This window comes from Strigops habroptila, unplaced genomic scaffold, assembly GCF_004027225.2.
Source record: "Strigops habroptila isolate Jane unplaced genomic scaffold, bStrHab1.2.pri NW_022045628.1_ctg1, whole genome shotgun sequence".
In the NCBI taxonomy this organism is placed as follows: Eukaryota; Metazoa; Chordata; class Aves; order Psittaciformes; family Psittacidae; genus Strigops; species Strigops habroptila.
The window spans coordinates 523375-537759 of record NW_022651105.1 but is presented as its reverse complement, the minus strand read 5'-3'; the positions used below and the strand labels follow the sequence as shown (position 1 = coordinate 537759).

At 56.0% G+C, this 14385-nt stretch overlaps 1 protein-coding gene across 1 annotated transcript; it reads left to right on the top strand.

The window, feature by feature from the left end:
• The first annotated feature begins 808 nt into the window (after window positions 1–808).
• LOC115603240 lies at window positions 809–11233 on the top strand. The gene is made up of 22 exons (XM_030474982.1): window positions 809–820; window positions 2175–2239; window positions 2492–2643; window positions 4528–4649; window positions 5118–5197; window positions 5337–5462; window positions 5587–5666; window positions 5781–5901; window positions 6030–6119; window positions 7113–7217; window positions 7562–7739; window positions 8084–8157; window positions 8332–8481; window positions 8663–8817; window positions 9024–9138; window positions 9216–9341; window positions 9484–9660; window positions 9868–10023; window positions 10157–10258; window positions 10473–10575; window positions 10700–10759; window positions 10840–11233. Exons 4-22 carry the CDS (start codon window positions 4529–4531, stop codon window positions 10965–10967), a joined length of 2247 nt encoding a protein of 748 aa, XP_030330842.1. The 5' UTR covers window positions 809–820; window positions 2175–2239; window positions 2492–2643; window position 4528; the 3' UTR covers window positions 10968–11233.
• The last annotated feature ends 3152 nt before the right edge of the window (window positions 11234–14385 follow it).

Sequence of the window (14385 nt, the reverse complement as noted above, 5' to 3'; positions counted from 1 at the left end):
AGGACCCGGTGGGAGGGCAGTAGGACAAGGCGGGCGGGAATTAGGACCCGGCGGGCAGGCACTAGGACCCGGCGGGCGGGCAGTAGGACCCGGTGGGCGGGCAGTAGGACCCGGCGAAAGGTCACCAGGACAGAGCGGGGGGCATGCAGGCGGGCACTAGGACCCGGAGGCGAGCACTAGGAACTGTGGGGCGGGCACTTGGACCCAACGTCTGGCGGAAGGGCGGGCACCAGGAGCCAGCCTGCGGTGGGCGGTCGGGCACTAGGACCCGGCGGGACAGCGGGGGAGCGGGCACTAGGACCGGGCAGGCGGGGGTGGAAGGTCGGGCACAAGGACCCGGCGGAAGGGCACTAGGGCACAGTGGGCGGGCACTACGACCCAGCGGCTCCAAGGAAGGATACAAAGCTGCTGCTGGGCGTCTTCTGCAAGTGGTGAGCGCTGCAAAGGTACCACCAGAATTACACTAACTCCTCGTGTTCCCACCTAAAAGTCCAATTGTGTGCAACATCTGCTGCGCCCACTCGAGGCTGTGCTGAGCAACTCGCATTGAGCATGAACGTGCGGGCCCTGCTCCCACAACAGAAGAGGCAAGACTGAAACCTCTGGTGGGCCTATTCTGTACACAGTGAGATCCGCAACGGTGCCACCGACATTGACCTCACTCTTCGCTTTCCCACCTATCAGTCCAATTGCGTGCATCCTCTTAGATGTAGGCTCGAGGCTGTGCCGAGCCCATCGCATTGAGCACAAACATTTGGGCCCTGCTCCCACAGCCGAAGAGCCAGGATAAAATTCTGGTGCTGGGCCTCTTCTGCACACGGTAGGCCTTGCAACAGTGCCACCGACATTACTCTCGCTCCTCGCTTTCCCACCTAAAAGTCCAATTGCGTGCATCTTCCACGATGCAGGATCGGGCTGTGTCGAGCATGTCGCATTGAGCACGAACGTCCGGGCCCTGCTCCCACAGCCGAAGAGCCAGGACTGAAAGCTGGTGCTGGGCCTCTTCTCCAAGCAATGACCTCCACAACGGTGCCACTGGCATTGCTCTCGCTCCTCACTTTCCCACCTAAAAGTCCAATTGAATGCAACATCTACGGTGCACATTAGAGGCTGTGCCGAGCCCGTCGCACTGAGCAAGAGCATCTGGCCCTGCTCCCACAGCCGAAGAGCCAGGACTGAAAGATGGGGTTGGACCTTTTCTGCACACGGTGAGATCCGCAACGGTGGCGCTGGCAGTGCTCTCCCTTCTCACTTTCCCACCTAAAAGTAAAATTGAATGCAACATCTACAGAGCCCACTTAAGGCTGTGCCAAGCCCTTCGCATTGAGCACGAACGTCCGGGCCCTGCTCCAAAAGTTGAAGAGCCAGAACTGAAAGCTGGTGCTGGGCCTCATCTTCACCGAGTGCCCTCCGCAACGGTGCCACCGGCATTGCTCTCGCTCCTCGCTTTCTCACTTAAAAGTCCAATTGAATGCATCCTCTACGATGCAGGCTGGAGGCTGTGCTGAGCCCGTCTCATTGAGCATGAACGTCCGGGCCCTGGTCCCACAGCCGAAGAGCCAGGACTGAAAGCTGGTGCTGGGCCTCTTCTGCACATGGTGAGCTCCACAACGGTGCCACCGGCATTGCTCTCGCTCCTCGCTTTCCCACCTAAAACTCCAATTGAATGCAACATCTATGATGCAGGCTGGAGGCTGTGCTGAGCCAATAGCATTGAGCACGAACCTCCAGGCCCTGCTCCCACAGCCGAAGAGCCAGGACTGAAAGCTGGTGCTGGGCCTCTTCTGCACATGGTGATCTCCACAATGGTGCCGCCGGCATTGCTCTCACTCCCCGTTTTCCCACTAAAAAGTCCATTGAATGCAACATCTACGGTGCCCACACGAGGCTCTGCCGAGCCCGTTGCATTGAGCACGAACGTCCGGGCCCTGCTCCCACAGCCGAAGAGTCAGGACTGAAAGCTGGTGCTGGGCCTCTTCTGCACACGGTGAGCTCCGCAACAGTGCCACTGGCATTGATCTCACTCCTCGCTATCCCACCTCAAAGTCCCATTGCGTGCATCATCTACGGTGATCCTATGATTCCATGATTGTTCTGTAGTTATTACACTGTTCTTTTCTCTAACCTGTGGGTATTACACTTCTATGATTCTCCTCCCCGTTCCCGTGGCGTAGTTTCAGTGATTCAAGGAGGACGCTGGTTGAGAGCCAAGTGGTCAAGAGCCTTGCGTGGAGGACGGGTGGGTTCAACACATGTTGCTGGGTCTAAGTGGGTTGTTTCGCTCAGAGACAATGGCGTTGGCTGGTAGGGTTGATTTGAGCAGGGTATGATGTGCGGGGAGATTGGTTAGGGAATGGGGAGCGTGTCAGGGCTTGTCTTGGTGGGATGTGGGGAGTCTGGAGGGGGAATGTGTGGGACATGGCTGGTGGGAAGAGCAGGGGGCACAGCATGTTGCACTCAAAGCATCATCATGTGTTTTTGAACCCTGCAGGTTAGCCAATGGGCTGGAAGGTGTGCGGATCGAGAGCGAGGGCAGCCTGTCCACGCTGCCCTTCTTCAACCTCTCAGAGGAGGACTGTGGCAACTACATGTGTGTTGCCACGAACAAGCTGGGCAACAGCAATGCCAGTACCATCCTGTATGGTAGGTGCCCTGTTTTTTTGCAGCACGGTATAGTGAGGAGGAAGAAGAAGAAGAGGAGGAGGAGGAGGATGAAGAGGAGGAAGGTGAGTGGCCAGCGATGGAAGCAAGTGGGGTTTTTTTAGCAATGCCAGCCCATGGAGATGCTGAATGGCACGAGCCCTGAGCGGCAAGGATTCATCAGAGGATGCTGAGGAGATCTGCATTGGCCCATGCAGGAGGGCACTGCTTGGTGGTGGTCAGTGGCGGTCACGGTGGGTGTTTAGGGGTGAGCAGTAGACGGTGAAGAGACAGGACATCATTGAAACGCAGGCGCGAGGAGAGGGCCCCAGCAGGTAAGGGCACACTTTGGGGACACACTGTAGGCTATTTGCAGGTTATCCTCTTGGCAGGGATACAGGCAGTTGTTAAGGGGTGCAGGCAGTGTGAGGTTGGGACGTGTAGATGTCAGGTGGTGTGGGTGTCACGTTGGGTATCGTAGGTGTCAGGCTGGGTAGTGTAGGTGGCACTTGAGGCAGCAGAGGTGTTGGGTTAGGTAGCATAGGTGGCACTGTGGGTGAGCTCCTGCGGCTGACTCAGGGTTAGCACAGCTTTATTAGACCGGTTCCATCAGAGGCGCTTGGAAGTGGGACAACGTGTGCTCAGCACTGAAGGCGTGCTGACATGGGACATGGCATCATCCAGACATGTGGCCTGTCAGGTGCATGGCGATGTTATATGTGCCCGGTGTCCACCCCGAATGTTGTGTCCCTTCTGGAATCGCAGCTCTTGTCACCAAACATCCCGGGGTACCCGACCTGTCACCTGCAGTTTTTCTTCACCCAAGGAAGTTGTGAATGCTCCATCCGTGGCAGTGTTTAAGGCCGGGTTGGACGGAGCAGAGTGAATGCAGGAAGGTCCTCAAGCTCTCCTGCTCACATTCCTCCCTCAGGGCATCTGAGCTCCCAAAGCTGTCGCTCTTGAGTGGGAATGCAAAGAGCTGCCCCCTCCGATGGGAGGAGATGTTCTGGTGGTGGAGGATGTCTTCCCTGATGCAGAGGAGCCAAACCTGTTCCCACTCAGGGTGGACATTGCCTCGAAACCCGGCGCTGCCTTGGCTCTTGTGACATCACCCACCACCTATGGTGCCACAAAGCACCGGCGCTGAGGTAGGCACAGCCAGGTATAAAGCCAGGGCTGTCCCTGTGTGTGGCACTTGACAGAAGAGCTCACGGAGTGGTTGAGTCTCTCGTGAGCAAGCTGCATTGCTGGTACCGCACCTCAGTGGATTGCGGAGAGAAAGCTACGGAAAGACAACTTCTGACCAAGTACGTGTGAAAAATCCTCCTCTCCCCTCCCCAAGTGCATTTTCCTCCTCCTCAGCTGGGGTGTGATGGAGGTGATCCCATCTGGTCTCCTCCCAACCTCATCTCATCGCATGCCATCACCTCAGCTGAGCTCATCTTCATCCCATTTCATCTTCATCTCATTGCATTGCATCGCATCATCTTCCTCACACCACATCATCACACCACATCACGACACCACATCTTCACCTCATCTCATCCATCTCATCTCATCTCACCCATCGCATCTCATCATCTTCCTCATTTCATAGAACATATCACCACACCCCATCATAATCCTCATATCAAGTCATGGCTCATGGCCCTGCAGCAGGTTCTCCCACAGCTTCAGTCTAGACCTCAGGTGGGTCACCTGGGCAACGGGTCAAAACGGAGCCCTTTCTGACCTCATTTGTGACACCCCACTGCACTGCTCAGTGCAGCAGATGATGATGGGACAGGGCAGGAGCAAGGAGCCGGTGGGTTGCTCCTGAGCTCAGCCCTGATGCGTTTGGTTCAAGCTTCCCCCTCCACCACCTCGATCCCTTTCCTTGATCTACAGGATGGCGGAGAAACTCCCCGGATCCCCCAGGAGGGCCTGGGAGGAGGAGGACGGGGCTCCCCAGAACAGCAGATCTTCACCGGAGTCCTATGAGGAACCCCCGGGCCTCCCATTGAGGGCTGGTGAGTGAGGGGCCCTGTTGGTCTGGGACCAGGACAAGGGGTGATGGGTTTAAACTGAAACAGGGGAGGGTCAGGTTGCATATAAGGAAGAAGTTCTTTCCTGTAAGAGTGGTAGAGGCGCTGGCACAGGTTGTCCAAAGAGGTGGTGAATGCTCCATCCCCGGCAGTGTTCAAGGCCAGGTTGGACAGAGCCTTGGATGATACAGAATCATAGAATGGTTTGTGTTGGAAAGGACCTTAAGCTCATCCAGTTCCAACCCCCATGCCATGGGCAGGATCACCACACACTAAACCGTGTCATGGTTCCATGTCATGGAACTAGATGATCTTCAGGTCCTTTACAACTCAACCCGTTCTAGGATTCTATGACTCTATGGTGCTCGACACCAGCACCACATTTCCCTGGCATGCTGGTGGAGGGCAGAGCTCCTTCCTCTGCTCTCCAAAGCTCTCCTCCTCCTTTATTAGATGCCACCTGGTTACCCGTTTACAGACTGGAGCAGAACAATGTGGAGCGCATTGAGGCCTTTGTCAAAAGCCCAACAATGGTAGGCATAGCCATTGTGAACAGGGGCTCTGCTGGTGGGTGCTGGTGGGTGCTGGCTTCAACCAGGCCCCCCCTAGAGTCCAGTCCTGCTGTCCCCTCTCAAACTGCCTGTTTGTGTCTCTGTCCCCCCTGGTTTCCAGGATGAGTACGATAAGATTGGCTTTCTGGAGAGCATCTGCTGCCTGTTGTGCACCGCCAGGTACTGCGGCTTGCACCAGGGGCTGGATGTCTTCTGCCACAATTGCCATCTGGCAGAGATGATCAAGGTGAGGAGAGCACCCTGGGGATGCTATGGGCAGGGGGCAAGGCCTCCAGCACTCAGTGAGGGCAGCATTGGTGGCACTGGGTGCTGGCATCTACCACATCCCTTATCCCCATTGTGCTCTGCAGATGCTGCTCCAACAGGAGCCCATGGACCAACTGTTCACCAAGGTGCGGCATCTCGCCATGGATGCCATAGCAGAATTGAGGTACCACAACTGCCCATCCCTCCTGGGGACCCCAGAGCTCTGTGTCTGCCTGCCCAAGGCCTCGAGGCACTGCTCCCAGCACCAGTGTCCAACTGGAGCCCTCTCTCTTTGCAGCTCAGTGGAGACAGGGCTGGCAGGCCAGGAGGAAAGCCTCCTGGAAATCTGCTGCAGAAGTGTCTTCTTCCTTCCTCCAAAGGAGGAGTTTTCAGACATACACACATACTACTATATCTACGTAAGTGCTGGAGGAGCTACAGGAGCCCACAGCTCCCTGCGGCTGCTCCCTGGTCACGCAGTGCTGCGGGATGAGCATAGTTTAAGCCCAGCTGGCACCTTAAGTGCTACGCTCTGTCCTCCTTGCAGATGCTGGAATCCATGGACAACATGCTCCGGAGGCTGGTGCTCAACTCTCCTGCCCCCAGGGCCAGCGAGAAGCTGCAGAACATCCTGCAGGTCTGGCATGTGCTGAATGGGGTTCACAGGGGCTGTCCCTCACCCTGGGAAAAGCGCTTTTGCTTGAGTGGATGGTCCCCACACCAGTGCCATGCACAGAGAGCGCCCTGCAGGGATGGTGCCCACCTCCCTTGGGTAACCAAGGCCCTTCTGGAGCACAGTGGCTGCAGAGGGTGGCATCTACCTACGTGCCCAGACGCAAGGGGCAGTTATACGAAGCCAAAGGGGCAGGAACCCCACTAGAGGCTTTGCTGCCCACTCTCAGGAGACTGATCCCCCCTGGGCTGGCATCTTTGCTGCCTCTCATCAGCCTGGTTTGGGACCAGCTTGGTGGGACCCATGGGACTTGTTAGGAAAATTCCCTTCCCCTTAACTATTAGATAAGCCACTCTTTAAAGTATTAACATGTCTTTTATATATATCTGCATATATATATACGTATATTTATTTATATGTACACTGTAAGCATAGAATCATAGAATGGGTTGGGTTGGAAAGGACCTGAAGATCATCTAGTTCCAGTCCCCTGCCATGGGCAGGGACAGTGATGAGGTAGTGGATTTTTGCTGCTAGTTTCAGCCCAGCCCTGGAAATGAGGATATGTCTTCTCTTAGGCCTTTGTGGCAAGGACATCAGCCACAGCCAAGGGGACAAAGACCTTGGTTTTGTCTTCATTCAGCCTTGGCCATTGCACGGCAGCCCATCCTGCACTGTGCCTGGGCCTGTTTCCCTGCAGGCTGCAGGCACCCAATGTACTTCCCCAGCTTCTTCTCACCCCAGAATGTCCCTTCCTGTACTGGTGCCCCTCCATCCTCCCCTTGACACACAAAGCCACGGGCTGATCCTGACTCCCTCGGGGTGATGTTCAGCATCAGGAACCCCAGTAGAGGCTCAGAGGAAGCCTTGATGGAAGGAGTGCGGGTCCAGCCCATGCTGCTCCTGCTGCAGCACGTGTCTGCTCCCAGGGCACACCAGCAGCTTCTCTCTGCCCAGGTCCTGCTGAGCTTCACCAGCTCTGAGAGCGCCGTGGTGCGGGAGAGGGCCCTGGGGAGGATCAGGACCCTGAGCCAGTTGCTGCTTCACCATCACACACTGAGGGTAAGGACCAGGCAGGCTCCAGCCAGAGCATCTCCCCCTCCCTGCACACCAGAGCAGGCGGCAGCTCTCCCCGCATGGGGCTGCTTGGGGAGACGGGGCCCTGCAAAGCCTGCCTGCCCTCTGCCTTCTCCTCCTCCTCCTTTCTCCTTCTCCTCCTTCTTCTTTATCCTTCTCCTTTCTTCTCCTTTCTTCCTTCATTTTTCATTCTCCTTCAGATTCTTCTTCTGGTCTTTCTCCTTCTTCTCCTTTCTTCTCCTTTCTTCTCCTTTCTTCTCCTACATTCTTCTTTGGGTTCTTCAGGTTCTTCACCTTGTTCTTCTTGTTCTTCCACCTTCCTCCCGCAGGGCTTGCACCCGACTGAAACAGACCTATGCAGCCCTGTCTCCCAAGAAGAACTCTTAGTCCTGCTCCTGGGACAGCTTCTGGGTCGTCTCATCCTTTTCCGATTTGCCAAGGATGAGGCAAGCTCTCCAGCTTGGAGTGCTCTTTGGTGCCTCTATAATTACCTCCAGCATCAAGAAAGTAAGAGAAGTTGTGGTGGGCTTCATCCCTCTGCACACACACGTCTCCTGGTGGGGCTGCTTCTCGCCTTCCTCCCTCCTTTCAGCATCTTGAGCCCTGCTCTTCTGTGGTCCCCACAGCCAAAGCTACCACTGACTCCCATGTCCCAAAGGCAGGATTTCCCTGTTCGTGAAGAGCAGCTCCATGCCTGCAGCACTCCAGTGCCTGCAGCAAGAAGCTCTTCCTGATGCCCTCCAGTAACCTCCTTGAGCGCTTGTGTCCTGCAGGTCTCGGGGTGGTTTGGGAAGCTTGATGACAAAGCTGCTGTGTCCTTCTGACTCTTCTGTGTCTCCCTTGCTGTTCAGGCAGGCCAAAGCCAAAGGGGGAAGGAGAAGAGCTCACATGGGAAGAAGAAAACAGAGCCCAAGACCTTACCATGGTAATGAGCTCCCCCCATTGCTGGGACTCTGTGGCAAGAGCAGGGCACGTGTGTGAGCAGAAGCATCCAGAAGCAGCAGGGGCTGGCGTGGCCTCACTGTCCCTGGTGGGACGGTTCCTGCTGTCCTCAAGCAGGGACAATGCGGTGCCCATGAGCCCAACCTTCCTCCCCTAGGCGTTTGCAAATTCCCTTTATCCACGGGAGAGGACAGACTTTGTCTGCGTGGCCATCGAGGCGATGAGAGACTCCAGCATCTTTGAGAAGTGGGTAGCAGAAGACATTCTGGATCTGGTCATGAGAGACGTTGACTTCTGGCTGGCAGATGTGAGTGGCCTGTGGCTGGGTTGCCATGCCCTTCAGTCCTGTCAGGCCTTCTTCCTCCCTCCCTCCCTCCTTCCCAAACCTAGGAGGTGACTTGAAGCCACTTTCATGCAGCAGAGAGGGATGGGAAATGGCTGCACTCCAGTGGCAGCAGCACCATCCTCCCCTGTGTTCCCCCCTCCAGGTGCCAAGCATCGTAAGGAGCATCCATGAAAGCCTGCAGCAGAGCAGCAGAGATTCAGCGTGGTGCAAGCTGGGCGCCCTCCTTATCCTGCTGGTCCTGAAGCACCCGAGGGCATTGACCATCAGCATGGTGCTCAACATTCCCTTAAGTGACAGGTATCAGCCTTGAGGGCTTGTTCCCTGTGGGCAGAGGGGCCTGAAGAAACTCTGGCTTCCAGACCCAAGGCAGGGGAGTTGGAACTAGATGATCTTAAGGTCCTTTCCACCCCTCCCATGGGGAGCACCACCTTTGCCCTCTGCTGCCTGCCCACGGCATCCCATGGGATGCATGGACCATGCTGACACAGCTCTCTGGCTTGCAGCGCTGGCATGGACATGTGGGAGCTGATCCTCACCATGCCCAAGACTTCGGAGGCCTTACAGGAGCTGCTCGGGATACCGCAGGACACACGAGACACCTCCATCCCTGCCTTGGTTGTGAGTTAAAAAGGGCCTTGATGGCCTCCAGCGAGCCCCGCAGGCTCTGTAGTGGCTCACTGCTGTGTTTCCTTCAGGCCATGGCCTCCAGTGAGGATGCTGGTGAGGAGTCCCATGTCGAGAGCTCTCAGGACCACCCAAGCCTGCGGACAGTGTCCCTGTTGCTTGAGAACCTCATTGTGCTGTCGGAGAGACCTGACTTGGTGAGCAGGGCATGGTCATGGGGAGCCCTCTTGGGGTGGGTCAGGGCATGGTCATGGGGAACCCTCTTGGCAATGGTGCACCTTGGTGAGTGCAGCGTTGTGTCAGGGTTTTACAACCAGGAACCTCCATCTCTTCCTATAGGCAAGGAAACTGCAGATCCTCCTGCCACACATGATGGGCAGGCTCCAGAATGCCAAGGAAGAGATCAAGATAAAGGCCCTGGTGATCATAAGGAACGCGATGGGCCACCTACAGAAGAAGGAAGCCAGCCCCATTGCTGTGCAGCTGGTTGGGGACCTCCTGCCCCTCTTTGATGGAGTAAGGCTGCTGGGCCGTGAAGACGGGCACCCTGCAATGACTCGGAGCAGGGGCTGCTCCCTGGCCTCTCATGGGATGGTTTCTGGGCTTTGCATCCCAGCACAGCTTCCCCCTGCTGCAGGATCTGCCCCCACAGCTTCCCCCCTCACATCAGCATGGGCAGGGAGCTGCTCTTGCTCAAAGTCCCCCTTTCCTCCTTGCCACCAGGAGTCCAGCCAGCTGCGAGAGCTCTCCATCCGCCTCTTCAGAGTCCTGCTGGACTCGGTGGTGAGGGGCGACAAGAGGAGGATGAGGAGCAGCGCACAGGGTTTTCTGGTCCCGCTCTTCCTCCACATGAGCGACCAGAGTGACAGCGTGGCCGAGGTACAGATCTCCGAGCCCCCCATCTTTGGGCCAGGGCATGTCCCACCTTCCTAAAGGCGGGATCACCCCAGGATCACCCAAGCTCTCCTTCCCCAGGCCATGGTGCCTTCTCCTATGTCCCGCTCTTGTGCAGGCCTCCAGGGAAACCCTCCTTGCTGCAGCAACGCTCCTCGGGTGGCGAGAGCTCCAATGCCCATTGAAGACAAGGCAGACATGGAGGATTGCAGAGTGCTTGGTGAGGGGCTCTGCGCTCTGCAGCCATGTCTCTTCTCCACGTCCCTCTCCCATCCCTGTGCCCACTGGCACCCCTTGGACCACCCTGCCCATCCCACGGGGCTCCTGGCTGGGAGATGGGAACGGGCAAGGGGAAAGGGAGGCGCTGGGAGAAGGGACTGCTGCAGCCAAGCGGGGAGGCTCTGTGGCATCCCATCCCCTTGTGCTCTCTGCAGCTGGAGCGGAGCAGGAAAAGGGCTGAGGAATACCTGGACCAGAGCGTGCCGTACCTGGAGGATGCTCAGGCCCCCTTGCGAGAGGCAGCCATCAGGTTCATCGGTGAGTCACAGCCCCTGGGGTCCCTCTTTAGGCCGCCGGGCCCCAATCCCCACCGCTGCCGCCCCGGGGATCCCTGGGCTCAGCACCGATGGGGAGCAGGGGGCTGATGGATCTCTGTGCCCAGGACTGGCCGCGCGGCCCCTAAGGGGCAGGAACCAGGTGAAGCTGGAGCAGATCTGCCAAGGTGAGGAGGGAGCAGGCTCTGGGGAGGATGCCTGGGGGTCTATGGGAGGCTCATCTCGGCTCTGTCCCTTTGGCTCACAGCCCTTGAGACGCTGCTGGAGGAACGCGATCCCGTCATCTGTTCCCTGGCAATTCAGACCGTGCTCATCCTGAGAAGGCCACCGGTGCGGCGCACGTTGGGATGGCGCCTGCGAGCGCTCTGCTGCTGATGCTGGACAGCTGGGAGCGGCAGCCCTTTCCTTAGGGAAAGGGGTGTCATCCTTAAACCTGGACTAAAGAGCTTCAGAAACAAAAGAGCTAAAAGAGCGGCTCCTGAGCTGCCGCGTTCCCAGCGCTCCATCTTCTGGAGACAGCAGGGGCAGAGGGACCCTTGCTCTGAATAGCACCAGGCAGCAGAGAGGCATCCAGCCAGCACAGACTCCAAACCTGACACCATGTCATCCAGCAATAAAGAAGTGGAGGTTTTGTAAAGGGCTCTGTGTGTGAAAGCTTGAAAATGGGCAGTTTAGAAGTGCAGGTAACAAGGAGAAGCAGCGGTTCCTTATGAGCCCCTAGAGCTTGAGGAGAAGTAGAAGACTGGTACCACGTGGATCAGGAGAGTAACGGCCAACCTCAGACAGCTTAGGAAAGGGGGTGCCAATGGGAAATGAAACGGTGTTCCTAAAGGAACTTGCTCCATTCTAATCCTAAAAGTCACACTCCTTGAGCTAAGAGACCCTTGCCCACAGAGACCCTTACTCACGGGACATGTGTAGTCAAGTAGAAGTCTAGAAGAGTTAGGGTTGGAAAGGACCTTAAGATCATGTAGTTCCAACCCCCTGCCTTGGGCAGGGACACCTCACACTAGAGCAGGTTGCTCCAAGCCCCTGTGTCCAACCTGGCCTTGAACACTGCCAGGGATGGGGCAGCCACAGCTTCTCTGGGCACCCTGTGCCAGCGCCTCAGCACCCTCCCAGGGAAGAACTTCTTCCCTATGTCTGACTGAAATCTGCCCTGTTTAAGCTTGAATCCGCTGCCCCTTGTGCTATCACTACAGTCCCTGATGAAGAGCCCCTACATAAATATATCTGGTGCCCTTAAACAGAGACGAGAGAATGTAAGAGCCAATATTGCACATAGAGACTGCTGCGCCTATGGCAAACAGGGATCTTCCCTGTTTGCCATGTGTCCAAGCGGGGAGCTGGCAGGCGGAGGGTGCGCTGCAGCAGTTCTCCAGCCCCAGGCACCTCCATCCCTTCCAATCCCCGTGGTACCCCTAAAACACCCCAAAATCCACCTTGTATGCCAAACCCGCCCAGCCTCAGGCATCTCTGTCCCTCCCAACACTGCTGGTACCCCTAAATGTTCCCAAACCCCACCTTTCTTAGGCCCCAGAAGGAAGGATCCCCACACACAGCATGTTGGGGTGCAGGGATGCTGCTTTGGGTGACAGCCCCAGCTCATGGCCCTGCAGGAGGTTCTCCTACTGCCACCGCTCAGTCTAGACCTGGGAGGAGATGCAGTGGTGGGATACAGGCACCTGAAGTCCCCTCCATTCATGGTCTCCCCGAGCCTTCTCTTCTCCACACTGGACGTTTGCACTTTGGGAGCTGCTATCTCGGTCCCTGGAGACTGGTGTCCAGTGGGGCTTTATGCAGATGGAGTTTTAGGTGGGTACGTAAGGGAGGATATCCATGTTGGTGGCACCGTTCCGGAGGTCTCCATGTGTGGGAATTAAGTGGATGTTTCCGTAAGTGCTCCTAAGCCCCCCTGGATTCCTGTTGGTGGGTTTCAGCTCCAGGATGAGCAGTGAGATGAGTGGGAGCAATGTGCTCTCAGGTGGGTTTGGTTACCCTTAGCAGGCACCAGAAGGTTCTCTGAAGCTGTTGATTGTTCTGGGAGGGTTGGGCTTGCAGAGGAAGGTGTGCAGGGAGTTGGGTTCCTTTTCTTGTGGTTTTCTGAGGTGGAAAGTATGAGCTGAACTTGGCTTTGCTGTGGGAAGAAAGTAGTTCTGGTTTGTTGGAGGGCTGGGCTCTGCTGATGTACATGGGCTTCTCCACTTGCTGCCTTGAGCCTTCTGTGTGCTTCTGAGGGAGAGCTTAGTGCTGCCTTCTTCCTTGAGGACTGACAACAAGAGCATGGCAGAGAAAGAAGGTAAGGAGAGCTGGAAGGGATTTGCATGCTGCCCTGAGAGTGGGATGCAGAAAGAAAGTTGGCTCTTTTCTAAGGTCTTAAACCTCTGAATGATGAGTTTGGCCTGAGGGTAGCCAGTGATGGTGCCCTTCTTGGAGCAGGATTCCTCTGTGCCCTGTGCTGTGGCGTGGGTAGGCTTTAGAGAAGTTGCTTGCCCTGCTTTAGAGCCTGGTTGTGCTCCCTATTGTTGGTGTGAATGCTGCTTGCCTTAGCACCAGGCAATGCCCAAATGCATGTTGTGTCTTTGTTAAGAGGTACTTTTTGCTTTGCTGAGTGCTCCCTGTTCCTTGCACTGAAACATGGAGGGGTCTAAACCAATGCCATTGGGCTCTGTGCCTGTGGTTGTTGCAAACAGTACTGACTTGCTGGCCCCAAACCCCTACCTCTCTTTAAAAAATCTATATATTCTTTGGACTAGGCCTTGCTTACAGCATGCAGCAATTGCATGAGCTGTATCTAATCGTGATTTTGTGTTTGAAAGCATTTCATGCGAGTGGCTGGTGTCAGTGTCACCATGTATAAGGAGGGAGAAATAAGCACAGAGCAGCCAGATAACACGATGAAAGTGTCCAAATAAGTCTGTAGAGGAACTCAGTGTGAGACCTTTGCATGAGCCCTGTGCCTCCTCTGCTCTTCCTCAGCTGCTGCCCTGGGCTGTGATAGCCCAAAGCAGAAGGAAAGACTCATTGTCTGCCCAGGTGCTGTAGAAACAAGTGCCTGGGCCAAAGGGCTGATGAGATCTCCCCCACAGCTGGTCTCGGCCTACCTTGGGCCCCCTTGCTGTGTCTGGGAGAGGGGAAACTGAGGCACAGAGCTGCTGGGTCATGTGCAGGGCTTGCAAGATCCCTGCTGGTGCAAGCATCAGGTAGGTGCCTGTTGGAAACTGCAGCACTTGTAATGGACGATACTGGGTGGCAGAGTAGGTCCTTGCTGACGTTGGGCATATATGTGCCAGCAGGTGTACTCCTGCCAAACCTTCATCTTGGCTCTTGAGATCAGAGGCAGACTGAGGTTGTGTCCTTGTGAAGCCCTGCTCTGGGTCTTTTTCAAGCTCTCCATCTCTCCCCTTAGAGCCTTTCTGGGATGATTTCAGTGGTCTGTGCCTCAGTTTCCCTACCTGTAAACCAGGAAGAACAGCAATTTTCCCCTGCTTCTCTGGTTTTTCCAATTGACTCTTTTGATTTAAACCCCCTCTGTGTTTCTTTGGAAAGCAGCTCCCACTAGTAAATGCTAACTAGTCCTTTTCAGTCTCAGGTTTGAGTCAGCGACACAGGCATCAGCCGTTCTGTGCTGCAGCAGAAAGAGTGTGCCGGTGACCCCAGTCCTGCACAGACAGTAAAGACAGGGTACAAAGGAAAACAGGGGGAAACAACAAAGTCTAAAGCCGTTTTTCAGGGTTCCAGCACATTCTCCACAATGTTTGCATCTTTTTGGCACTCCCTGATGTTCTGAAGA

Bases quoted from the DNA above. Each gene is read 5' to 3' on its own strand.
- LOC115603240 (XM_030474982.1), top strand. From the start codon at position 4,529: ATGGCGGAGAAACTCCCCGGATCCCCCAGGAGGGCCTGGGAGGAGGAG. The intron at 6,120-7,112 runs GTCTGGCATGTG...CTCTCTGCCCAG, and splicing joins AGCTGCAGAACATCCTGCAG to GTCCTGCTGAGCTTCACCAG. The intron at 10,024-10,156 runs GTACAGATCTCC...GCTCTTGTGCAG, and splicing joins AGAGTGACAGCGTGGCCGAG to GCCTCCAGGGAAACCCTCCT.